The 27,940-nt window shown below is 38.0% G+C and overlaps 1 protein-coding gene and 1 long non-coding RNA gene across 2 annotated transcripts; one reads left to right on the top strand and one right to left on the bottom strand.

Moving 5' to 3' along the window:
• Positions 1 to 1,596: 1,596 nt before the first annotated feature.
• LOC310734117 lies at positions 1,597 to 10,055 on the bottom strand. Its single transcript, XR_014535967.1, has 3 exons — positions 9,798 to 10,055; positions 3,431 to 3,543; positions 1,597 to 1,771 (listed from the first exon to the last, which is right to left on the bottom strand). It is a non-coding gene; the product is annotated as an uncharacterized lncRNA (long non-coding RNA).
• On the top strand, positions 6,121 to 27,717 carry hectd2 (HECT domain containing 2). The gene is made up of 21 exons (XM_083555719.1): positions 6,121 to 6,630; positions 7,428 to 7,554; positions 11,581 to 11,719; positions 11,836 to 11,938; positions 12,461 to 12,550; positions 12,779 to 12,843; positions 12,933 to 12,978; positions 14,003 to 14,112; positions 14,422 to 14,570; positions 14,678 to 14,801; positions 15,120 to 15,216; positions 15,926 to 16,033; positions 16,357 to 16,489; positions 17,482 to 17,570; positions 18,530 to 18,688; positions 21,538 to 21,612; positions 21,784 to 21,871; positions 21,974 to 22,080; positions 24,716 to 24,831; positions 25,742 to 25,885; positions 26,193 to 27,717. The coding sequence occupies exons 1-21, from the start codon at positions 6,559 to 6,561 to the stop codon at positions 26,311 to 26,313; spliced, it is 2,262 nt and encodes a 753-aa protein (XP_083411845.1). The 5' UTR covers positions 6,121 to 6,558; the 3' UTR covers positions 26,314 to 27,717.
• Positions 27,718 to 27,940: the final 223 nt, after the last annotated feature.

Here is a 27,940-nt window from a genome sequence, read left to right on the forward strand (position 1 = left end):
TATTTATGGAGCTTGCGTTCTCATGCAGGTTAAAGCTACCACATCCAAATACATCTTATAGAATTGTGTGCCTGCAACTTTAAGGTTACATTTTGGGGAAGAACCACACGTGGCTGGAAAAGTCAGGTGTCCCTATATGTTTGTCCTGCATGTTAAATATTTTGACTTTTGGCACAGCAGGTTTTCACCAGTTGGAAACTATGAACATTTCTTGCACTAACTTGCAGACTACCCTGTATATACAATATGTATATATAAATCTTCCTTTATTCATTAATCTTCATGAAACGTGACCCTGGTCAGGCTTGTGGCTGGTCTAGAGTCTATCCTGAAAGCTCTGGGTGTGAGTTGGGAAAACCAGAGAACCTGGAGGCAACCTGCATAGACACAGTGAGAAATCTGCACAGACTGCAATCTGAGTTACTGTGAAAAGGCAACCATTTGTTCAAACTACACTGATGACATTTATACAGTCGTTTTTAGTGGTTTTTAAAGAGAATATCTTTTGAGAATTAGGAGCAGTGTTTTGTATTGTATTGTATTGCGTTGTTTGTATGACATACAGTATCAGTGTCTCATTTGCAGTACGATGAAACTCTCTAGAATTATTTTACCACATATGGAATAAACAGCATTAGTAAATTTAATTACAGTGAATGCAATAACATAATGTCTTTCTATGAAAATATTTATTAATTAATATACATGCAGCTGCCATGCACTATGTATAATTTAGTAATATCTTTGCAGTTAAACACAGTGGTTTGGGTTGAACACGAGTAAGTGAAGTCTCTCGCTCCCCCTGCTGGTTGATTCTGTATGTGTACCAACTCTATTCCATGATATGCTGTAGTCTTACATGAAATATATACACAACATTAACGTCTGAAATACTAGCATTATTGCTGCCCGTTACTCCAGCACTAGTTTGGCACTGTCTCTTTTTAACATACCAGATATATATTATAACACATCATTTGACCAACACACACACACACACACACACACACACACACACACACACACACACACACACACACACACACACACACACACACAAACAAAACAATAAAACATCAGATTTATTATACAGAACATACTACAATTATTATAATGTTTTGTGGATTTCAGTTTAATTAAATTGCCTCTAAGTAGCTTTAAAGAAAAAAAATAAGTTAAGAAATTATAGTTTTAATTAATTACATTTGTACCTATAGTCCTATAGTCCTAACGAGCAAGCCGGAGGTAAAGATGGCAAAGAAAAATTATGAGTCGAACTGAGAATGAATACTTGATAGGAATCAGACTCGACAGGGAACCGATCCTCATTGTATACATTCATTTTATTTCAATGATGGAAGTTATTATTAAAGTTATGCATATTCACTTATGGAGGCTTTAGCACAAAACTGATTTTCAGATTTTCAGTAAGCTTAAAATCTACTGAATGTAATGACAACAGCAAAACATTTGCATACTTGCCTTCATGTACATATGTTTTTGTATGAGTATGTTGTTGAATGATAGAGCTGCACTCAAAAAGGTTTAGGTCTCATTTAACTATAACATAAAACTCTATATATTTAACTATATATAATAGTAGTATCAAGTAATGACAAAATCAGCCTTTTTTGGTTGCTGGAAAGATGGGCTTCTTTAGTGCAATGTGGCAAAACGTTTTTGGTATGGAGGTGCATCTGATAATTGATTCTGGAACTCTTTGGGTTTCACTTTGACATCCTCTCCACCCTAGTTTCTGTGTGGGATGGTTCTGGAAGAAAACAATGAAACAATTGTTCAAGAATGGAACTGATTTCCCCACATTACCCAGATATTTTGCCAGAAATGAGAAAAAAAAAAGAAAAAAATCTCACCAATGTCTTACTTTATAATGTCTTACTTGTATTATTTTATCAGACAACATGTAAGGTATCAAACATTGTGTCTAATGTTTCATATACTGGAGTTCAGTGCAAATATCTGAAAGGTGCTATACAAGATTTATATAGCAGATTAAAAAACAAACAAACAAAAAATAACAGATTTTGGTATGCATTTGATGAATTCATTCATGCTGAACAGCTTCGAATAAAAATTTCTTTAGACCTTTAGAAAGTGAGAACAGTTAAAGAAACCCTGTTGTAAAAGAACAATCTGAAATCCAAAGAGAAAGATGTGAAGTAAAGTAGAAGTGGGACAGAGGCTGTCAGGAATAACAAATCTGCCTGCATAGTACGCTGAATCAGGAGGTTTGATACTGGCCTCCGAATGTGACACTGATCTTAATAATTGTTCACAGCATCTCCCCCATAGAGCAAGGTTTTTAGTTGGGTGATAATAGGGGCAGAAGTGAATGGAGGAGTGAGAGTATGTTGTGATGTTCCAGAGATTTTGCTGACTGATGCAAGTCTTCGCAGCCTCTGATTAAACCTGTGGGACAAACAGCACATTCACTGCTGTGCTCTAAACTGGCTGGGGTGACACTGAGAAAAAAAGCTAATCTGAGCAGATTTATTTTGAATGTATTAAAACATATCCAGTATTTCCTATAATCACAGATTACCATAAAACCAAACTATAAGATTATTATACCTATTAAATACATCCTTTTTTTGTTGTTTTGTCTTATTTTATTAGCAGATCATTTTGTTCCTTTCCAGAATTGAATGCTAAATTGAAGTAAATTTATCTGATAATAGAAGTAGATGATTTCAAGCTTGAAATTAATAAATATGGCACGAAATATGCTTACTAGACTAAAATTTGGTTTATACTAATGGAATCAAATCTAATACTGATAATGATAGCTAAGAGTTCCTATATTCAAGGTCATTTTACTTGCCAAAATTGTTTGTGCATTGTGCTATGTAGAAAAATTTAAAGATTGTAGTAATCTGTAGCAGTATTACAACATGGTCCTGGTAATTCTAATCATTCTGAGGTAAATCCACTTATGAAAATAATATATTTTTTTTTATCACAAAACTATAATAATATAACTATAATGATTAGAGTGACCAGAGTTAACAGAGTAACCAGGACCATTTTGGAACTGCAAATACCACATCAGTGGATTTACCTCATTTTCATTCTTATCAAACCAATTGTTAAGTTCTCGGACCCTGTGTCATCAGGAGAAGAACATTAGGGTAAAATTATTAACATTTCAATGTCAGTATGGTGTGTGAATTCTCTACACACTACTCAACTACAGCTAAATCACTCAAGTACATGCATAGTTATAATTATCCAATATATTTTAAAATGTTTTGGACACTTGATCATTATACCGATACAGTATGTGCTTCTTGAACAGAATCCATTCTTCTGGGAAGTCTTTGCCATTTGATTTTTGAAGTGTGGCTGAGGGGATTTGTACTCAGCTGCAAGAGAATTAGTGAGATCAAAAAATTATGCTGATTGAGCATACTTGGTGTGTAGTCGGTTCCAATTCATCCCAAAGGGGATTGAGGTCAGGGCTCTGTGCAGGTCACTCAAGCTTGTCATAAACAACATTAAACAGTTTTGGCTTCATTGACCTTGCTTTGTGCAAAGAAGTAAGGAAGAATTGTTAAGAAGAATTCTTAAAGAATTATTAATGCTACAACATACAAAGACATCCTATACAATTGCTATTACATCTTCCTTTGGGGAAGGAGGACATATGGGTGTAATGATGAGATGTACACAAAATGTTGGCCAAATAATATATACACAAGATTATTTTTAATACTGCTTGTGCAGTTATTATTGTGATATTGATGAATTAATTTTGTTGGTTCTATTTCCCAAGAAATAAACAAGCTAATGACCTGATTTACAGCCCTGCAACCCTGACCAGGCAGCTGCTAATGAAGATGAATGAATGAATGCTGTATTCCTGTTGTATTCCTATGTATGGTTCTTGCAATGTTTCTGGGGGGAAAAAAAGCAGTGTGCCTATTTGCATTTCTCATCTTTATTTGCTGATTTTGAGTTATGTATTTACCCTGTGTGGAAGCTGTCTGGCTTTATTGAAACCCTGAACCTAAACTTTTATAAAATCAGGTACAAAATTAATACAGATCTCTACATCACACAACAGATGCTAACAAAAACAAACGAATGAAATAAACAACAACAACAAAATAATAAAATGTACAATATTTGGATTTGGACTGTAATTAATATAAACAGTTTGCTTCAATGGTTTAAGGATGTAATTGCCCATCAGTAAACAACTTATAACCTCAACAATGATAAAACTATGATCAATGGACATTCTGTGTCACCGAGATAAGGACATGTTTCCTTTTGAGATTTTTCTTGCCACTATCACCACTGGCTTGCTCATTATCGATAAATGTGCAGGGACTTCTAAATTACAAATTTATATTTGTAATCTGTTTATTTTTGCAAAGCTGCTTTAGGAGAATGTCCATTGTTAAAGGCGATATACACTTACAACTGAAATGAACTGAACTGAATAAATTAAATAAAAGAAAACCCAATAAAAATCATTATAGAAATTGTAATGGTTCTCACTACATATTCTACTAAAACCATTTAAACCATTACCATTATTATTTTGTGGTTTCCACAACACAGCATACTTGTGTACATAATTAGTGGTGTCCGGTAGATATCCACATATGATCTACAAGTTGCCAAAGGTGTGGTATCTCCAAACAGGCTCCCCAGGGACCAGAGTCCAATACAATTACAGAGTCCAATACAATTCATGTTATAACTATTAAAACCACAACAAAATCATTTAGAGCTTCCTTTGTTTTCAGCAGGAGAGTGCCTCGCGGATCTTTTTACATTTTTCTGTTTCTAATGTCACTCAAAGCAGATCCACGTTGCTTCAAAAGAGTTTAAACGTTGGCTTAGATTTAGTCCATTTCCTCACATGAATATGATACTTCTCAACTTCCAGATTGCAATGTTATTATGCACAAAAAATGACATCTTGCAACTCAGTTTGGTTTTTGAAAGAAAGTTAGAGACCCGAGCCTGCTTATTAGGTAATGGTGGACAAAAAATTACTCAAATGTTAACAAAAAACAAACAAATAAATAATTGTGAAAATGCAGAAATGAAAAGTGCTGGCCTAAACTCTATCGGAATCACTGACTTACATTTATATGTATACTTTGTCCATGAATATGTTTAAGATTTTTCCAATAGTCTATATTTTTAATTGTATAGCATCTCTTTTGGGATAACATAACCAGGCTCAGCACCTGTGGGCTCTTTTTAGCGTAAACTCTGTTATTTGAAGCTGCTGCTTTAACCAATCAGACTGTGATTTGGTAACTCCAAGGCCCCTAAAAGGTGTCCAAACACGTCTGCATTTTCACGTCCTTTTATTGGATGGACAGAGAGCACTCAAGTCAGACTTACAACCCACATCTGTAGAAAACTGCACAAGCTTAAATATATCCATGTGCATTTAAAAGTTGTTTCTTCATTCCAAAATTTGTGACAGAGCAAAAGAAATTGGTTTGGTTGCAAATAGCCTCACAAGGACATTTACAATAGGGACTTTTCAAGAAAAGCTGGACATCATGAGGAAAGGTCAGCAAAAACAGTTGGAAGGCTTTTTCATAAACCATTCAAACTTGTGCATTTTCATTCCTGAAGAAATTTGCACAAAAATACACAATTTGCCTTTATTTCAAATCCCCAGGAAAACCGCAATGCAGGAAATGATGTATGCGGGTGGTGCAGCTGTGGCTGCAGTGAAAGGAGATTTGCTGAATTGTCTTTAGTCTTGCTTTAGTAATTGCATTTATTCTCACTGCATGTGATATAGAGCACTTCGCAGGAAACCACTGAAGGCCTAGCCATGAGAGACATGGCCCTCCACTGTAAACAAATAAACAAACAAACAAACAAACAAATAAATATGGAAATGCAGAAATAAATCATGTAAAAATACAGAAACAGCCCAAAAAAAGAAAAGGAAGGAATAAATATATAAATAGGCATTAATATATGTAAGCCCTTTGTTTGTTTGTACTTGAGGTATTTTCCTTTATCCATGTTAGATAACCCACGGAACCATAAATCTGACTCAGCACCGTAAGCCACACCCATGCGATGACGTAGCGTTAGCGACCGTTACCAAGTCGCTGCTCGCGAGCTTCATCCTCACCAACATGGCGGCGGAGTGCAGCGGCTGGAGCGCAGCGGCGCGCCTCAGCTCAGCTTCACTAACTTAACTCCCAGCGCCGTGGGAACTGACGCAGCTTCGCAAAGATTTAGTCCGTCGTTTGTGCCATGATCTTATTGAATACACATATGGACCTGTAGTTTGATACTCGAGAGCAAAATAAGCATCTTTTTTTTTTCTTTTTTATCTTTCCCGGTTATCGTGACAACTTCCAAAAGTCACCTGCCTGGCTTTAGGAACAGCGCGTACCGAGAGTGTGCGCCAGCAGCGCCGCTGTGTTTACACTCCTGCTCGCAGAAAAACGCTCCAGACACGGACACGCCGCTACTTCTCCGCTCGAAAACTTTATTTTTTCTTCCTAAACAACAATAAAACAAGCCATGTGATCGTGTTTTGAAGACATGCGTCTAAATATGAGTGAGAATAATTATCCGCTGGAAGACAGAGACAGGCTTCCTCCTATCATCAACCCAGTAAGTCTGTTTTTCTTCTGTTTCTTTACACTTGCAATTAAAAAAAGATCTGTTTTCAGTTATATAACTAAAAAAAAAAAAAAAAAAGGACGTGTCCTGATGGGTTCTGAGCAGTTGATCGCTGATGGAAATTCCCTTTACTGGGAAAATGGTGGTTTGGGGAATTTGACTGAACATTTACATCTTAATGTACAGCAAGATAAACAACCCCTAAATTAGAAATCAGCTGCTTTCAATACGATCAGGTTGTTTTGAGGTTAGATTTATATACAGTATATATAAAGTATGTACTAGTTTATGCAATTTATCACACATCCACCCAAAAAGCATCACCCATTGCTTCTGATGCCTAGAACTTATGTTAGTAATTAAAGCACATGGGTGGGACCATCTGGCTAACACTTGATTTCTTCTGTTCTTTAAGAAGGAGTCCAGATATGCAGAATTGCTTTTGATAGGATCAAATAAAAGGAAGGGCTGTGTTTTGTCTTGTGTGTGTGTGTGTGTGTGTGTGTGTGTGTGTGTGTGTGTGTGTGTGTGTGAGTGTTGGCTTTAAATTTCCACTTCCATCTGTCGCCCTTCAAGTCTCGTTGTGTTTGTCTGATCTGATGAATGGTGATGCTGAGATTACAGGCTGTAGAAACTGATTAAACCACTACTTTTCGCATCCTACGCACAGCACCGCATCGTTTTTCAGGCTTGAAACTCCTTTGTTAAATACTAATTTGCAGCACACATGCCCAGGTTTGATCGCTATTCGAGTATGAATTTTATGCCTCTTTTCTTCCCCCTGACAGAGTTTGGAGCGTGGACCAAAGCTACCTTTCGCTTCTTACGGGAGTTTCATCTCCACCCTGAACCACAAGAGAGAGTCGGGCAGTCACAGCCTGTCCACACATCTCCTCTTACCTGCCGTCCGACAAGGTCAGCACGCACACACACACACACACACACACACACACACACACACACACACACACACACACACACACACACACACACACACACACTAAACGACTGTGCTTTTGTTGTTGAACCAAAGGCGTAGCTTGGATGGAGGTTGCAATATTTAATGAGTTCCAAATGTTTGTGATTCCAGATGCTGATTGTATGTGTATGTGTATGTATATACTGTTTATGTGTGTGTATGTGTGTATATATATATATATATATATATATATATATATATATATATATATATATATATATATATAAATAAGCCATTTCCTAACACCTGGATGCAAGATTTGTGATATATATTTATATATATATATATATATATATATATATATATATATATATATATATATATATATATATATATATATATATATATATATATATATATATAAAATGTGTGTGTGTGTGTGTGTGTGTGTGTGTGTGTGTGTGTGTGTATTTTTGTCCAACAATAACAAGAGGTTCAGAAAATATCATTATTGTCCATCTCTTAGTTTTATTTTAATCTCAAGTTTTGTCACTAATCGAGAACAATAATGAACTACACTTATTAATATCTAAGTAATTGCTGATTGCTCGTGTTATACTGCATTTATAAGAGTATTTGAACAAGACTGTTATGAAGATGGCAAGGTGGAAAATTAAGCAACACATTCTGAGCAGCGTCACTGCTTCTACTTCTATCATACAAGTACCAATTCAATTGTACAGATTACAAGATGAGTTTATTTAATATACATCCTCATTCCCCTGAAACCATTTCCTAACAGCGTGCTGGATGCAAGATTTGTGACCAAACAAGATTTTAAGCTCATTAGAAGTGCATTGAAAGGATAAAGTAGGCAAAAATGTGGTGCTTTGATAGCCAGTGTTTAATGCATGTCACGGATACACTCATCCAGAGGTCAGCGTGTTATTAAATGATATGCAGATACAATTTAAAGGTAATGCTTGGACCCAGGACAAACGGCTAATTGCATTTCAAAGAGTTCTCTTTTAAGCTCCTATGAATTAATGAACAGTTCAATACTGCAAGCAGATGTGCTTTGCTTTGTTTAGTTGTTTTGTTTTCCCTCTTGAGATCAAAGATGTCTGAGGAGACTTGAGGATCAGTGTGTCATACGGAGGGCTGATTACACTGCCTGGTGAATCTGCTGTAGAATCTGGACTTTGAGGTGGCAGAAACGTGTAGATCTTCTTGCGAAAAGAAGAGTTTTTTTTTGGTAGAATCGTTGCCAGTTGTTTCTGCCCAGTAGTCTGCATTATGTTTTGGTGTGTGTCTCTGAGGGTCTACCCAGTGGAGGAACCCAGAGCAGTTCTAGCATCTGTAATTTGTCTCTTAATCACACTTTGATTGGGAGTTGTTCTTCAGTGAAGAGGGCAGTTATTTGAGTAGTTGTGCTTCAGTAATAGTAATGATAATGTGGACTATATTCAGCATCCCCCCCCCCCCCTCCAAAACAATTTACTTTAATGACATCTTTTTGTGGTTCAAAATCTAGTACACCAGTAAAACCAGTTCATACGATTACAGGCATTATAACTGTTAGTCTGTACCTTTATCAGCAGCATATTCTGTATTTCATCTGAAATACATTGATTTACACCTGAAAAGGATTAAACCTTTAAACGTTACTTACAACTTTGTTTCGCTGCTGTAATGGCAGATTTGATCAGCAGAAACGATGCTATTTTAATATAAGTAACATAAGTTAAATACAAAAATTCTTGCCAAGTTTGTTTGTTTTTTGCTTTGCTGTATACAGTAGCAACACACCACTTTTGGGTTGCCAAATCAGTTCTCTATTACACGCTTCCTCTCACTATCTGTCTTTAGCCATATCGTCAAATGCAGAACAAATTTTTTTTAATTCATTGTCTAACAACGTAACACTTGTTACAAAAATATTGGCACTCTTAAAATCATTCATTGTAAGATTGAATACATAGACTTCTAATAGGAATGTTGGTCCACACCAGTTCATTTTACAACACCCTTCCAAAGTCTAGGTGCAGAGTATATAAACTAACCAACTTCTCAGTTTGCTGACACACAGGCAGTTGACTGCAGACAGATGAGGTGAGATAAAATCACAGACTAAACCGCTGTTTTCCTATGGAGAGAGAGCGTCACGCTTTGGATTTTGTGCCTTGCAGCTGTAATTAAAGTTTAATCAAGCACCAATTTGACCCCATTTGCTGCTTACCTTTAAAAGCTCAACCACTGAGACACACCGCTGCATGAGATGGAGTTGGAAGTACCTCAGTTTGTACAGGCGAAGAAAAAAAACATACTGACGAAGTTGACTCGAAGGCCTTTTGTCTTAAACTGCATCCGGAATAATAAACTGTTGAATTCAATGTTTGTCTTGCTGCACGTACAGCCTAATTTCCTGACTTAGGCAACCGGATTTTGGGTAAAAATATATTGCTAAAGCCTCTCAATATAAATGAGCCACCATTATTTATATTGGGTATAGTGTATTTGTTTGTTCGTTTGTGTGCATGTTTGTTCTTGTTTTGTTTTTTCCAGCCAAGCCAAAAAAGACCTGTCATTTATAGCTAACAACTAGCAATTATTTTGGAATCTCTGTAGAAATGTGTGCAAGTGTATGTAAACACCTGTACGCGTCATACTGTGCAGTTATCTAATCAGCCAATCATATACCTGTAGCAGCATGATAAGAGCTATACTAATGTGCACATTAAACATCAGAATAAAGAATGGTAATGGTAGTTGGTAGCAGACTGGCTGGCTTGAGTTTTTCAAGAACTGCTGTTTTAATGGGACTTTCACAAGCAACAGGCACTAGAGTTTACACAGAGATTGCACTCTCCACCCACAGGATGTTTTTAGTTTTTCGCACCATTTAGTGTAAAAAAAATAAAATAAAATAAAACCCCACTTATTAACATTTATGCTTTCCCTGCATGCTCATAACTTGTGGTGTAAAATTGTAAAATTTCGGATGTTACAGACTCAAAAATGTGTTAAATGTAAAATCTTTTTAAAGGTATTTTTCTGAGTATATAAATCTTAACATGTGTTTTGTAGTTAAACTGAGTACCCTTGAAGATTTGGTATTAATTCCAAATATTCCAAAGGATATTATTTTCTGATCAACACTAATAAATATTGTAGAAATAGTTTTAAGAATAGTGTTTTTTTGCTTTCACATTAGCTACCTGCAATTTAAATGTCTTTTTATGAGAATTAATTTTCTTCAAGGTCTGTAGTTTATAAAATTCGTTTGTGGGAAATTTGCTCCATTTTCTTAAAAGATGTGACTGGATGTGGATGTGGATGTGACTATAGAACGTTGTTTAGAACTCACTTGTGTGAAACATTATACACTGAACAAAAATGTCTATGTACACAAAAGGCCTATTTCTCTTAAATATTGTTCACAAATCTAAAAAAATCTCTGTTAGTGAGCACTTCTCCTTTGTCGAGATAATCCGTACACCTCACAAGTGTGGCATATCAAGATGCTGATTAGACAGCATGATTATTGCACAGTTGTGCCAAAAGGCCACTCTAAAACGTTTTACTGTATTGGGGGGGGTCCGGGGGGGGGGGGGGGGGGGTCCCAAAACCAGTCAGATTTGTGAACAATATTTGAGAGAAATGGGCCAGTGTATATTGCCAGTCGTGTATATACTGTGTATATATATATATATCAATATCAGGTGATGTCCTATGGGTCCAAGCAAAGCGGTGTGTCTAATTTTCCCATTAGAGTTTAAAGAATCCTTGATGGGAGCGTAATGAGCTTCTGCTTAATCAGCCATATTGTTTAGTGCATTGGGAGAAACACCCAGTTATTACCAAGAGATCATAGGACGTCTTTTTGTGTGTCATTTTGTGTTAAAGCCCTAGCATTTCCATTCCTGTGCTGAATGCATTGACGTCTAGTATTACTATGTATTGCATGGGTTTATATCTTTTGAGAAAATCTCTACCTGCACGTTTGTCTTTTTTGTGCACAGTGAGGGAACTTCCCCCAATTTATCCAGATGTTAGACAAAAGCATCGCATCTCCATTGATGTTTTGCCTCCAGAAGTTAAAGCCCGCTTCATCTCGGATCCCATCATTCCCATCCGAACTAAGACTACCAAAGAATTTCAGTACGAACTTGCAGTCTTTTATTCGTTTTTTTTTTTTTTCTATGGCTTTTCATATTCTTCTTAGAAAGTTGTTTGCACTAAACCACACTTAACAGGGTTTATTGTCTTAAATCCAGGGACGACATTGAAAAGGCAACTATCTCAGGTGATTGGAAGCATGTCCATGATTTCTACACGACCACGTTCAACTCCTTTCTGGAACTCAATGCTGCTTTTAAGGTTTGCTTGTTAAAGATCTTATCATACATGCATGATATTTCGAATATAAATATGAATTTATGTGAATTTTGTATTTTAAATAAATCACTTGCATTGCTGTATAGGCTTAGCAGGATGTAAAAGTGTAAAAGCAGCTAAGTCCAATATGTTCCCCTTGAATTGTGTAAATGTTTTTACTGAGTGCTGCTGAAATTCGGACCCATGTGAAACAGTTAGAGTAAAACAACAGAAGAAGGGGAAATCCAAATGTTTCTGTTAGGATCCTTATGAATGAATGAGCTCATTTAGAGAGTAATAAAAGGGAACACCTGCATATGGATTATATACAGAGTATAATATATTATTACAGGTGACCTTCTTACTGTACATTTGATCATTCAGAACAGCAATCTTAACACCTTATTGACACTTTTGTAATTAATAACAATGTTTTAATGCTGGAAGATTGTTATAGTTATTATAATTTTGTTTAAGTATATAGTGACAGATTTTGCCATTTTATTATTATTTTTTTGCCCCCAGAGAGAAGCAAATGCTCCATTCAACACTATCGAAGACTCAGGAATAAACACCAAATTTGTCAATGCTGTTTATGATGCTTTGCTTCACACGGTGTGTAACAAACCCAAGCAAACAGAAGCGCTTACAAAAAAGCTTTAACGTTCCTTCTGTTAAGCTACACAAAGAGCTATTGTGTGTGTGTGTGTGTGTGTGTGTGTGTGTGTGTGTGTGTGTGTGTGTGTGTGTGTGTGTTTGTGTGGGTGTGTGTTTTCATTATTGAGTTGTTGTTGTTTTTTTCCAAGAATGCAGATGTGTAATTTCACACTTTCTTATACGCAGCCCCCTGATACGCAGAAATCAGTCCTGAAGGGAATCATTAATAGCTTATTAAGAGCATGGAAAGGGTGAGTGTTGTTTTGTTTTTTACTCCCTGAACTGCTGAGTGTTTTGTTGTTACTGTGAAGATTTAAACTACTTATTTTTTTTTTTTTAGACCGAGGACGAAGGATGTCCTGAGGGCGTATTTCATACTTGTGCAGGTAATACTTGATAATAATGATAACGATCGTGGAAAAAATATTTTCACTAAAAGAAATGGTCCCGTGTATTTATTTTTTTTCATTTGGAGATCACCATTGTGCCGAACTGGACTATTAATAGGAAACTACCTTGATTATATAACCCAGATGCATGTGGTGCTTTTCAGTAATGGCCGTAATTTCCTGTCCTAAATCAAGACGGTTATCTGTGCACATGTATAGGATATACTGTATGTGGAGCACAGTTGAACTAATCTGGCTAATGCTTGGTCTAGCGTTGTGCTGGAAGGTATGTCGAAGTGTGAGGCAAGGCGGGAAACCCTTGATCTCCTCTCTCACCACATGGCCCATTGACTCCAGCCATAGCTACAGACAGACTGTCTGAGCTAGGCTGCATATATATTATGAGCAGAGTGTTTACATCACACATGACCAGCATGGTCTGGTTCTGGGTTGTCTAAATAAAGCCACAACTCCTGGATAAAATCTAGGAAAGACTAATGTGAGAGAGAGAGAGAGAGAGAGAGAGGGAGAGAGAGGGAGAGAGAGAGAGAGAGAGAGAGAGAGGGAGAGAGAGAGAGAGAGAGAGAGAGAGAGAGAGAGAGAGAAGACAGTTTGCACTATTTTGTATGAGATGTCAGACATTTTTTGCTTAGTTTTCAAAAAAGTCTTAACTCCACATTTAAGTTGCTCCAAAATGAGCTTATAGTCTGCCTCAGGCGATTATATGATGTCCTGACCAACACATCTCTTGAAAACGGAGTAAAATTGAAAGACAAGAGCAATTATCGGGCTGATCTGTCTGCCGCTAATGTGAGTCAGTCTTTGGTATGAATTGTCTTTGACTGTGCTGAAGGAACCGATGAGGTCATGGTGGAGAAGTTTTTTTTATTATTATTTGGGGGGACCGGTTTCCATTGAAACGTCATTCTTTATTAAAGAGCCAGACCGACTTCTGCAGCTCATGAGTGAAAAGTTAGATTTCCTTTTTGAAGTGCTTAGAAAAGACTCCTCTTTGTTGCAGAACACTCAGTACACCAGCACAGCCACATATGTCATCTATGCTCACTTGCTGCGGCAAATAGCCACGCTGCCTGAAGCAGATCACCATTTCCTGATGCACTGGTTTAAGAAGTGAGTCTGAATTGTTTCCTTCTGTCTCTGCCTTTTGCATTCTAGGCTGCTTTAGGAATCCATTCACAAAAATAAAATTCTAAGTACAAAATCCAAACTTAAAAGGCATCTACTACAGGAATTATTACTATTTACAAAATAGACTCAAATGTAAAAAAAAAAATCCCTCATCTGAGATTTACAAATAATTCACATTTCAGATAAAGGACTGTTATATTTTAAAATAGATTTACAGATTTTTGGATCATCATAACAGCAAGAATCTCAGTAAGTCAGTGTTCTGAGCAGGACCTTCGTGTTGTTTCTCAGGCTATCTCAGAAGCGCTTTAAGCAGCTGGTGGAACGCCTACAGCTCTTCATCACCACACGGCTGTTCCCTGCCAAACCAGAGGAGTTACCACCCATGTCCAAGTGCTCATGGTGGATCCCATCAGCCACCAAGGTTCTCTCGTTGCTCAGTGAGTACTAAAACCCATGCCAGCCTGAGGGAATTTTGAAAGTTATGTTGATTGATTTTGTTGGAACCAAGTCAACCCATTTCTGTGTTTTTGTTCTCTCTATACAGATGCCGCAAACAGCATTTCTCCTTCTCCCATCATCCCCTTCTCAGATTTCTACAATCTCACACTGGACCACATTGACTTTATGGAGGATTACCAGACCTGGCAAGCTCATGGAAATTCCAACAGGTGTGGCATGAAAATATAATTCAGACCAAGTGGTATTCTCTTTGGTTTTGTCTAAGCATACGTGCACTGAAGCTCTTTCAATTAGAGCTGTTTTTCTAGTCTTTAGTTTAATAGCTAGAAAAAGTCTAGAACAGATTTTAAGATGTGTGTTAGGTTGAGTTTTTTGCTGAACGAAAAAAGCCTTTGTAATTGCTCTGACTGTACAATATATATTGTTTAAAAATATATTATAAAACCACACATTATAATTGTTTTTGAACAAGTTAATACTGGTAAGAAACTTCACAACATGGAGTCTGACACATTGCAATTTTTTAGGTTCACGTTCTGCCAATATCCGTTTATCCTGTCTACAGTAGTGAAAAAGGCTATTATCCAAAGAGACTCTGAGCAACAGATGATCAGCATGGCCAGGGTAAGCGTTTGCATGTCACTGTCATTTCCTCTGTAGTTCCCGTTGCTGCCGAGCTGCCTGAGTGTGCAGCGAGCGTTACTGTGGAAACTAAAGATTTCGGCTATTTGGTCCTAAGGGTCTCGTGGGATTTGATGCTTGCTCTATAGCCGCCTATACTCAAGACTGTTTATCTAAGCTGTCTGTATTTGGAGACTTCCCAGGGAAGTCTGGTGACTCTTGAAAAGTTGAGTTTTGTGAAGTTTCTTGCTCTCCAGGCAGTCCCAAGTGTTAATCTGTTGTGTGAACAGCTTTTTCATCGTCAAGCAGGGATTCGTTTTACTATAAGGAAAGTCTTCTGATACAGTCTGGTACAGGGTGGGGCCGCCTGAGATGTTCTTTTTTTGGGTGGAATCCTCACAAGCTCCCTCCCAAAACATATGAGACCAGAGTGTAGGCTAAACAGACTCGTGGCTGTCGGATTAAATACAGTCTGGCAGGAGCGTGTACTCAGTAAGGAAATGCACACTGTGTTCTCATCATTAGGACAAAAGAGCAGCTTCACTAAAGCATTCAGAAAGTGAAACACGGACAGAAATATCACCCAGCATTTATCAGAAGCTTAAAGATAAATTCCTTAGACAGATTGTGCCCATGAGCATCAGTATGTAAACAGGTTTCCAGCATGGGAATGTTGAATGATTAAATGCATGGCTTTCTATTTCGGTTGCAGCAAACCCTGGTGGACAAGGTCTCTCGCAGACAGAGGGTGGATATGAGTCTGCTTTTTCTCAACATTAAAGTAAGGCGTCTGCAGCTGGTCAGTGACTCACTGGATGAGGTAATAGCGCTCGCTCACAGAACATGGACAGTGCCTGTGTGGGTTTTTTTTTTTTCCGCTTTTTTTTTTTTACTTTTTTCTACCCACTAACTCTGAATCGTTAAGAAACATTTACAGAACTTTAAGAATAGTGTAGTGGTTTTGTACGCATTATATATTTTTTGTTCAAAGCAGCACCATATTCACCATTTTTATTTTCCAAGACTGAGAGAGGGTACTTTTGGCCAAGAGCAAGCATAGTCTGGTCTGGAAAATTCTAAGTCTGGCTAGGGCTTAATTTGGAAAAATGGCCCCACTATAAATGTGTGTGTTTTTTTTAATAGCTTTCAAGAAAGAGAGCAGATTTGAAGAAAAAGCTCAAAGTGACGTTTGTTGGGGAAGCAGGCTTGGACATGGGAGGACTCACAAAGGAATGGTTTCTTCTCCTTATTCGACAGATTTTTCACACTGACTATGGTGAGATGCTCAGGGAAAAGCGTGTGCATATTGTGCTTTCGTGTTAGTTCACTATCACTAATATTACCCATTCTGTACTCTCTATAAATCCAAAAGAGGTTTTTATTACATATAGCATTTACTCGTTTTGGACTCGAAAGGGATTGTGTTCTCCAGATATTTAAACCACATATGACTCAATCCAATGACCTAAACACCAGTTGCTTAACTGAATGAAAACAAAATGATGTTTAAATAAGCATGACATAATTGGTGTTTTACTGAATCATTTTTATTTAGAAAGTTTGCAGTAGTCTTTACAACAGAGGTTCTGTAAGTAGGGTTGGTGAAGTTTAGCCAGGGGCTCTGTTTTTCTGGTGGAAATTACAACCCACTATTATTAAAGAATTATATTTTATTATTGAGTTGTTATAGTTATAGGCTGTTTGACTGGTCCCCCCAATCGAAAGGTTTTAATCCAAACCTCAGTAACATAAAAGCAACGTAAGTGAAAAAGCCTGTAAATAATATCAACTTGGACCTATTTAATGTAAAAAAAAAAAATTCTGTCTAAGGAAAGTTCAGGAATAAAATTGCATCTCTATAGCAGCAATGAAAGCAGTAATATTATTGTACACTTTCAAATAACGAACCTAATAAAATTGCTTTTACAGTTAAGCGGTCCGTGGCTACAAATTGTTGAAGATTTAGAATTTTTCTGATTCAGGAACGAGGGTCGATTTAATTTCCAGAATAATTTGTCATGTGTGCATATAATGGAATAATTAGCTATGGTCATGCCCAGTTTTGATGTTGAGTTGGATGGAAATGTTGATGCAAATTTAGTTTTATGTAGCGATAATACAATAGAAGATCCTTTATGGAAAAGGACTTACGGACTTTTGAAGACTTACATTACTCCTGTGTGTGTGCGTGTGTGCGTGTGTGTGTGTGTGTGTGTGTGTGTGTGTGTGTGTGTGTGTGTGTGTGTGTGTGTGTGTGTGTTTTCACAGGCATGTTCACATATGTGAAGGAATCTCAGTGTCACTGGTTCAGCAACTGGAAGTGTGACAACTGCTCCGAGTACAGACTGGTTGGAGCTGTATCCTTTAATGTGCTGCAGGTAGCTGCGCATGTGCTTTGGGAGACATAAAAATAACGAAAATACCGTCTGCTTCCACTTAGAGGAAACATCCACCTTTTATTCATGGAATTGTAAAAAGATTCCCTTTCAGTGTAGGGTGGCACAGATACTTATTTTCAGTGTCTTCAGTTTGAGTCACTGCTGAGTGACATTTCACTGCTGAAATGAAATGGCAGCATTGTCCACAGTTTGCTCACTCCAAGGTAGGAAAGGAAAGAGTAGCAGCAATATCCTGACATAATCGTTCCCTCTGGCTCAGGTAGCCGTGTGTGTGTGTGTGTGTGTGTGTGTGTGTGTGTGTGTGTGTGTGTGTGTGTGCGCGCATTGCTGCATCTCTCCAACTCTTAAGCTAGCTCACTTTTTGGTAAATCTTTTTGCCCTGAGTTTAAGTACGCCCAGAAGTGCTGTGTCACACTGGCGTAGGCTAATGAATGCACGGCTTCTTCGGTTTTTTCTCGTTTGGAACGACCCCTGCGCTGGCTTTTGTGTTGTCTTGATGCTCGAGCCATTACGAAAATTTTCCCTCTGTCTGCTAAAAGGCAGCCTTTTTTTTCTGCCCCCCCCCCCCCTCTTTCTTTTTTCCACTGCTCTCTCTTTCTCTGTGTGCATATGGAGAGCACATGGAGGAGTTCCGTCAGCTGCAGCTGTAAGAACTTAACAAGCAGCCTCTTCACATTCTGTTCTAAATGTATAATACACCTGTTGGGCGTTCTTTCCCCCCATCCGATGAGCCTATACCATAAGGCGATTTTGTGGTCAGTGCAGTAGCAGATATCTCAAAACATGTACACTAGTTATAAATTGAATGGAAACAGGAAGAGAACGCACGCTCTCAAGAAAGATTATGTGTATGAGCTTGTGTGTATAGACTCTGCTCACTTCCCAGCTGGTCATCATTCTTAACCCCTCGCCTTCAGCTCATGGGCCTTGCCGTGTATAACAGCATCACCCTGGATATCCGATTCCCACCCTGCGTCTACAAGAAGTTGCTGACTCCTCCCATTGTGCCGTGTGACCTTGATGCCCCTGTTGGCATGGCATCCCTCACTCTGGACGACCTGCAGCAAATCATGCCTGTATGTACACAAGCTGTGACATCCAGAGTTCTCATTAAAACGCTGCTCTTGTGCACCTCCAAAAGAAATAGTTCTGACAGATATAACAACTTTCCTGTATTTCCATTAAGGGTTAATCGGCCAAAATATATGGCGTGATTAGTTTAGAAGGGAAACTATTGATATCGATGTTGTATATCTGACCATAATTACACAGTGATACAGTTTACACATGAACAGTTTTATTCAATATTATACTCTATGCAAAAGAAATTCAAACAATTTAAATTAAATCATCTATTCTAAGTTACAGTTCTGTCTTTATAATCTGAAAGCGTAGTGTCACAAACTGCACAGTGAAATTGTGCTGTTCACAGGATTTCTGCCGCGTTGTGCTCGCTTCCTTTTTTCCCTGCAAAAATTGAGTTTGCTAATTCCCACCACTACCTATTTCTACCTCATCACATAACGGGTATCAATCTGAGAGGGTGAGGATTTGCACTCGCCTCATCCAACACACTGTAGGTGGACGTGTGAATAATTAGACATGCAGTTTGCACAGTACTTGTTGGCAGTATTAGCCTTCACCTAAGCTATTAACTCCAGTGCAAAGCTTTGGAAGTTAAACCCAGACACTGACTGTAAATGTTAATTACATGACTGACTTGGTGTTGAGAAAAGGGAAAATTGTCTGCATTCGCTCTTTTTGGCTGAAATGTTGATTGAAAAATATTAAGATCCAAAAGTTTAATTCAGATACTTACACATATTTCTCAGTAACTTTATTCAAATGAATTGTAAAAAGTAAATTAAGCAAAGTAACACAGTATGATATGTATGTGCAAATCTGAGACCTTAGACCACTCAGCTACACTACCCACATTTCAGAAGTCTGTAAATCATGAGATTTTCATATAGGATCAAAGACTACATAAAAACAAATCATATTCATTCTGTAAGATGATACACTATATGAACAAAAGTATTGGGACACCTGACTTTTCCAGCCTTAATATGGTTCTTCCCCCAAACTGTTACCATAAAGATTGAGGCACACAGTTAAATAGGATGTCTTTGGATGTGGTAGTGTTACCTTTTTATCTTCTCAGTTGAACTAGGAGACCCAAACCTGTTCCAGCATGGCAATGCTCCTGTGCACAAAACAAGCTTCATGTAGTTTAGATATGGTTTACATGAGTTGAAGTGGAAGATTTTGAGTGGCCTGCTATAGAGCTTTGACTTTAACCCTTTTGAACACCTTTGGGATGATTTGAAACACCAAGTGCACCCCAGGCCTCCTCACCTCTCCTATATCAGTACTTGACTTTACATTATTACTAACGCCCTCGTGGCTGAATGAGCTCGACTGTCCATAACCACACTTCACAAAATCTTGTGAAACAAATTTCCAGAAGAGTGAAGGATATGTGGACTGGCATGTTCAAAAAACCCATATGACTCTTATGATCAGGTGTCCATAAACTGTTAGTTTAGTTAGTAGTTAGTAGTGTATATATACATATATAATGGTTTAAAGATCACTTAAGATTTCTGGTTGTCTCATATTTGAGCTAAAAACTGACAGGCATTCTGTCATTCTTTTACCTCCTGTGCAGTAAGCAATTTTATAAAAAAAAAAAAAAAAAAAATCATATTCCCAGATATATATATATATAGTGTATAGTGTATATGTGTGGTCAACACACATGGTAGAACACATGTCATAGCAGTCATGGAAAAGGGCACCTGTGGTATTGTTGTGACTCGCTTTGTGCTGCTGTCACCAGGCAAAACGAGGGTGTTTTTTCTCTTACTGTTGATAAAGTGACGCCTGCAGATGGTGCATTGTTCCTGCACCCATTAGGACAACACTGATGCCGGCTGCTTGTTTACTGCTTCTGATAAACCTGAGCTCTGTAAATCACCCAAAAAGCCTTTAGCTGATAGCCTTTGCTGTATGACGGAAAATGTTTTATATATTATATGCCGTTCAAACCGGTTATGATGCTATTAAAAATACTTAAATATTTCTTTAAAAAGTCTGATTAGTAATATACATTGATACTGATCATTTGGAATCAGTCCACTAGAGGGAGCCCTAAGATTAACTGTATACTTGCCTATGCTCTTACGCAATAAGTGAACCAAACAAGCCTCTATTATATTTTAAGAAACTCTACATATTCACTCATCACTTTTTAACTGGAAATTTTTACACAGTTGCCATTTCTTCCTTATTTCCAGTAGTTTTTTTGCTGAGTCAAATTTAAGCTAAACAGATGTTCCATTTAAAAATCTTTGGCCTTGTACAAACTTATATAACCGAGTGGCTCAGGGCGTTGTTTGCTACTTAGTCTTTCACTTTTTTTTCACCCACAAGTGTGTGGAGCTGGAACCAGAAGAAGAACTGGCAGCTATTTAACAAGAGAGACTGAGAATATGGATATTGCCACGGCCTGCATCAAAACATCAATACACTTCTTTCATGTCCTCCTTTCGGGCGCTTAATTAGTTTCATGGCCGCAGAGAGCTACAGTGAAATACAATTACTCTGGCTTTATGTGGATTAATACTACATGTACTTGTAGATAACAACAATGTTTACAGTGTTCTATTTCCTAACAGAGGAATATATCAATAACTAAATTTGGAATTAATGCAAAATAAACCATTTCTGGTATATTATGTCCTGTAAAATATCTTGCTACTAACAAAATCTTCATGTTAAGTGTTTTCTACTAGACGTAGAGCTGTTTTGCAATTTATTCAGACTTATGCATAATAAAAATTTTTTGCATGTAGTTCTGTGCATGGCACCTCTATATTATTATTATTATTATTAATATTGTTAAATGATCTTCATCTTTTAGGATCTCGCTCATGGCCTTGCAGAGCTCCTCAGCTACGAGGGGAACGTTGAGGAGGACTTCTATACGACCTTCCAGGTGTTTCTCTCACACACAGACATGCCTTTGTACAGCGCAAGTCGCTGAGTGTTTGCAGACTCTAAAGCTATTTAAGATATCCAGGTTGCCCTAGATTGCACTGCCTTTTCCTCTCGGTTTAAAATATGTTCAGAAAAGCAGAGATCAATGCCAAGGTGTTTGTGTTTGCAGGTTTTTCAAGAAGAACTCGGAGTAGTCAAGTCATACAACCTGAAGCCAGGTGGGGACAAAATCCCTGTGACCAACCAGAACAGAAAAGGTGAGTGAAATCCCCACTAAATCTCCCCCAAACATCATCCATTACTGTCAACAATTTTCTAATCATCTACTCTGTATAACTTATTTATGCATCCCCGTGCAGAGTATGTCCAGCTGTACATCGACTTCCTGCTGAATAAGTTTATCTATAGACAGTTTGCTGCCTTTTACCATGGCTTTCACAGTGTATGTGCTTCTAATGCCCTGATGGTGAGTTTAAATTTATTTCAGTGTTTGTCTGTTTCTATAACTATATAACTTTCTTACAGGAACAAATATTCCCCTTATTTGACTCATTAAATACATATTTTAAAGATAGCATTTCTGAAATGAGGGTGTCCCCAAAATATTGTTCTACTTTTCTACCCACTTTGATATTAGTTCAGCAAAATACTTATTAAGCCCCAGAAATTATGAAACTTTCTGGTAGTCTAAAGAGTAAAATTGGACATGGACGAGTGACACTATAGTATGCATAAAGAGGTGTCTTGCAGTCAGTACATGTAAGCAGGAGGAAGGTAGATCAAGCTTTTCTCTGTGTGTGCTACGCTGCTCTGTGGCACAGCGGTTAAAAATATACAGTGGCTGGCATCACGTGTCTAGGAGCTAAGCACGTGTTTGCCAACAGTTCCCTCCCAAGTTGGTATTTGTTTTGTGAAAGAAGAGAGCAGGCTTGAGGGTTGGAGAAAATGAGGGGGGAAAGAGTCGAAAGGGATAAAAAAGCTTCAGCTGACAATCCTGTGATTCTTTTTCTTCTTCTTCTTCTTTCGGCTGCTCCCATTCGGGGTCGCCACAGCGGATCATCTGTCTCCATACCCCCCTGTCCTCTACATCTGCCACTTTCAAACCAACTACCTGCATATCTTCCCTGACCACATCCATAAACCTCCTTCTTGGCCGCATCATCCTCAGCATTCTTCTACCGATATAGTTATCGAGGGTAAATAAAAGATTACGATGCTCAGGTTCTAACTCTTTTCTGGCAGAATTTTTTAAACATCACTAAAGTTCTTGGAAATAGTAATATAACAGGCTCAAAACTTGTATATCAGTAATCACAGGATTGTCAGCTGGAGAAGTATAGAGAAGGTCAGAAGGAGTTGCATTGTGTGTTTGTGGAAGAGGAGAACCTGCTTTTCCTGGTAAGTTTTGTGGTGGATTCAGAGTCTGTTTTAGAAACACAGCCTGCAGTGATGCACCCTGGATGGAACACCTGTCCATCTCAGGGCACCGTGCATTCACCTACTTCCATGTATTTTCAGCATGTTTCTGGGACGGAGGAGGAAACTGGAGTGGACATGAGGAGAAAGTTTAAAACCCCTTACAAACAGTAACCCAAGCGTATGGTTAAAGCTATCACCACGATTGAGCTATTTGTCAGTGTGTCACATATCTTAAATATGATTTCAAGTATCATGATGTTTTTGATATTTTGAGGCCAACATTTGTTTATAAAATATATAGTCAGAAAGTAGGTCGCAGTGATTCTTTAAGTTAATCAGGTGCTTCTTTTGGCATGTGCAAAGCCGAGCTGCTGGTTAATATAGAACTTTCCACCAGCTGATTTCGAGAGAGTAAGTGGGAGTGAGGTGTGTGTGTGTGTGTGTGTTTGTGTTTATGTAAGGGGTGTGTGTGTGGGGGGGTGCACTTCGCCTGCTTTCCCAACCCCCTCCCTTGGCTGTACTACAAAGAATTCTGGAGTGTTCTCCCAGCTCAGCTCTGCTTCTAAGCAGTATCCAGACCAACCAGGAAAGAATATGCCATTTAGCTCTATAGAGTTAAAACACTGCTACGTAAAGAAAAATGGCAGCCCTAAAGCCCTGCCTTGCATTTCAATCAGAGTCTTTACAAAGCAGCCTTTTTTTCATGCAGGTTTACGATAGCTCAGTGACTTGTACGGCTCCCGATGAGTAGTTATTTCTTGGCCGTTTTCGCTTGACTGTGATTTAATGAAACGTCAGTACAGTACCGTGAGAGCTGGAAATTTCCATCCGTGTCATCACCTGACACAAGAAAAAACAACCCACAGGAGCTTGTTGATAGTTTTGTTGATGCATTTTGCATTTTGCTGTTCGATAATAGCGTATCTGTCCTAGCACGATAAGTGTTGGAAAATAACTTGAATCTGAAGGTGCGCAAGCATAAAAGTCGAAAAGCTAAAATTGCTTTTGTTTGTCTTGGCCGTGTACAGATTGAAAATTACACTTCCCGATATGGTAGGGAGTGTCTGCTCCAAGTTTGCTCTACGTAAGCATGCAGCTGACCAAAAAAAGAGAGAGAGAGAGAGAGCAGGCAATTTCTGGAGCTTTTTGAGTGAGTCAGTGTTTGTCTGTAATTTCTCCAGTTTTGTCAGAGGCAGTGCACAGTTTCATGCTGGGAACAAAACGGCTCTGCTGGACTCACCACATAAAATCCCCAGGTCTCTGAATTCTTGTGTAAGAGACAGAGAGAGTAATAACTCACTATCTGGTGTTGGGAGAGGGGGGAGGTGACTTGTCAGATGAGATTACACTTTTGTGTTTATTTTTCAGGTGACCTGTTTTATCAAAGCTGTTATTTTCCTTTAGTTAACAGTGTTGTTATGTAGACGTGCAAAACTTCAGGGCGTGACAGTATTTTTATAAAGCTGTTGATAAGATATTAAGTCAAAAAAAAAAAAAAAAAACTCATGTCAATTACATTTTGCATGTATGTAATGCAGGTATGAAATGTCGCAATGAAAAGCAGAAGTAAAAAAATAAAACAAACAAACACAAAAACTGTTTGTGCATGATGTAATTGCATGTATGCTGTATTAGTATTACAATGTTTCATCGCTCTCATGGACTTCATCATTTTATTGTAGTTGTTGAGGCCAGAGGAGGTTGAGATCCTGGTTTGTGGAAGTCCCAATCTGGACATGAGCTCCCTGCAGCGAGTGGCACAGTATGAGGGCTACAGCAAGACCGACCCCACCATCCGGTAACATCCGTCTGCAGACCTTTCCATCAGAAACAGTATAAACTTCTTTAGCCAATTAAGATACAGTAGCTCTTCTGCTGGATCGATACAGTAGCTCTTCTGCTGGATCGGACCACATGGACCAGCCTTTGCTCCCAAAGTGCATTAGTGAGCCTCGTCTGGCCATGAACGTGTCACCGGTTCACCACTGTTCCTTCCTTGGAGCACATTTGATAGATACTGACCACTGCAGATCAGAAATATGCCACAAGAGCAGTTATGGAGATGCTCTAAACCAGTCGTCTAACCATCACAATTTGGCCCTTGTCAAAATCTTTCAAATCCTTACGCTCGCCCATTTTTCCTGCTTCTAACACGTCAACTTTGAGGACAAAATTGTTACTTGCTGCCTAATAAATCCCACATACTAACAGGTGCCATGATGAAGAGATATCCAGTGTGATTCACTTCACCTGTCATAATGTTATGCCTGATCGATGTACACTGTGTAGACAAAAGAATTGGCACATCTGAGATATAGTTGAAGATATAGTTAACATGAGTTGGAGTGACCTGCTATAGAGCTTTAACCTTGATCCTACTGCATTCCTTTGGGACCATTTGGAACACTGATTGCAGACTTGCTCACCCTACATCAGTTCTTGAGCACAGTCACACTTCAAAATCTAGTGCAACATCTTCCCAGAAGAGTGGAGGTTATTATAACAACAAATGGGGGCATAATCATGGAATTGAATGATCATAAAAGCACATACAAATCTAATGGTCAGGTGTTTACAAACCTGTGTATTTATAGTGTCTTTATGCTAAACAACATGGTTTTTTTCTTCCTATTGAAAATATAAAATCTGTTATAACAATTTATCACTTTAATTATGTAGTAATTATTATTATTTTTTTTTGGATGCAGAGCATTCTGGGACGTGGTTCTAGCGTTCCCTCTGGAGCTTCAGAAAAGGCTTCTCCACTTCACAACAGGAAGTGACCGTGTTCCTGTGGGAGGAATGGCAGACCTCAACTTCAAGATTTCTAAAATTGATGTTTCCACAGACTGGTAAGCACAAAATGTGTGTGTGTGTGTGTGTGTGTGTGTGTGTGTGTGTGTGTGTGTGTGTGTGTGTGTGTGTGTGTGTGTGTGTGTGTGTGTGTGTGTGTGTGTGTGTGTGTGTGTGTGTGTGTGTGTTATGTTTTGGTCCTGACCAGATCTTTCCATATCTGACAAATCGATATATATCTAAGAAAAAAAAATGCACAAACTGCAGTTTATGTTCAGGTTAATTGTATGTGTGTAACCCTGAACGGTCCTCATAAGTATAGAAAAACAGATGTGTGTATGTGTGTGTGTCATTTCCTTTTTTCAGGTTACCTGTTTCACACACATGCTTCAACCAGATCTGCCTGCCACCCTACAAGAGCAAGAAAGAATTACGGCAAAAGCTAACCATTGCCATTTCCAATGCTGAGGGCTTTGGCTTGGAGTAGTGTGATGGTCTAAAGGAAAAGGCCCACCCAAGCCCACCCTTTACTTACTAGTTTTAAATGGTTCGGCCCCATTAGTAAATGATTCACACACTGTAGCTCTCCTGAAAGCTAGCTCTAAAGATACACTCGCATTAGGCCATTTGATATGGCTGTGATGTGTGACATTGTGTTGTTGTGTGTGTGTTTGTGTGTGTGTGTGTTTGTGTTTGTATGTAAATGGTAAAAAGAGTCTCGAACCAGGATTCGATAAAGAATCCAGTTAAGTGGTACTGTATGCCTAGAAATGTTCAGATTTTTGCATTGTTTTATGTATATGAAGGACCAAACTTTCTGCTTTAATAGATTTATTTATATATATATATATATATATATATATATATATATATATATATATATATATATATATATATATATAAAACAAAATATCATCATGTGATATATTCACAATATATCTCATCTAAATCAGCAGGAAAGCTACAGTAGTAGTGAAGAACTATTTAAATGATAATGACTATATCAGACTTTAAGGCAACTTTACGAGTTTGATTCTGATCGACTAGCAGGGATCTTGCGTAATATCCTGCAGTTATGCAGGGAGGAGGGCTGAAAATAGGCCAGGGACAAGCCTGGGCCATAAAATAGCTTGGCTGTCACTGAGACTGCTCCTGGTCTGAGCATTTAAAGTGGCAGTGCTGTGTCTCCCTGACTCTGGTAAAATCCCAGGCGATGGTAGAGTGTAATTGATTTAGCTCTTTCTATCTTCTTTTTTTTTTTTTTTTTTTTTTTTTTTTTTTTTTTTTTTTTTTTTTTTTTTTTTACCTCGAAATTTTGTCCAGTTTTAGATTGGTTTAGTTGTTAAATATTCCCTAAGTGAATCTGATCATTGTTTTTCATGTTTAGAGATGGTTGTGTTCTGTATATAATTCTGAAAGTGTTTGACGACCCTTTCGTGTTTTCTGTGAAAGGAAAGGAACGGTGTAAATGTCAAAAGTGTCTTTTGTGGAAGTTATTACTGGCTATTCTTGAACAGAAAGCAGTCACATCTGACCATAGCAGGTACACGTAAACGGCAAGATTAATTTATTGTGCAACTTTCAAGTATTACAGCTGAGCACTAATGAATAGATTTAAACCTTTCTTAGCTTTACTCTGTCATATGGAGCATTAGAATTTTCTCTTTTTCTTCCCTTTTGTCTTGTCTTTTTATCTGTTCCACTCACTTGATTACGACCTCACATCCAGTTATTGGCCTCAGTAGACATTAAAGACATTGTCTTGATTGTCAGCTAGAATCTCGCAGCTGTTCACTGTATTGTTTATTCTGTTGTATGACTGAATACAAATGTATTTTCCATGTATTTATTTTAACTTTGCTCATTTCTAATGATTAAAGTTATACAGCGACATTGTCATCCGAATTATTATTATTATATATTTTTAAGGCCCGTTTCTTGTTTAGATCGACAAACTGAACATCTGCTTTTGTTACCTCTAGTACACAGTGTTCTGGATTTTGAAGGTTAGATGAGCTGAGCTAATTAAGAGGTTGTGAGCTGTTTGGTTGAGTGGTCTGGCGTTTTTATGAATGTGCTTGTAAGAATAATGCGTTTGTACACCACCAGCTTTA

Source organism: Silurus aristotelis, assembly GCF_946808225.1.
Source record: "Silurus aristotelis genome assembly, chromosome: 12".
NCBI lineage: Eukaryota > Metazoa > Chordata > Actinopteri > Siluriformes > Siluridae > Silurus > Silurus aristotelis.

Excerpts from the sequence above, each read along its gene's own strand:
- hectd2 (XM_083555719.1), top strand. The coding sequence starts at position 6,559 with ATGCGTCTAAATATGAGTGAGAATAATTATCCGCTGGAAGACAGAGAC. Across the intron at positions 12,551-12,778 it reads ATGATGCTTTGCTTCACACG|CCCCCTGATACGCAGAAATC; the intron begins GTGTGTAACAAA and ends TCTTATACGCAG. Across the intron at positions 25,886-26,192 it reads ATTGATGTTTCCACAGACTG|GTTACCTGTTTCACACACAT; the intron begins GTAAGCACAAAA and ends TCCTTTTTTCAG.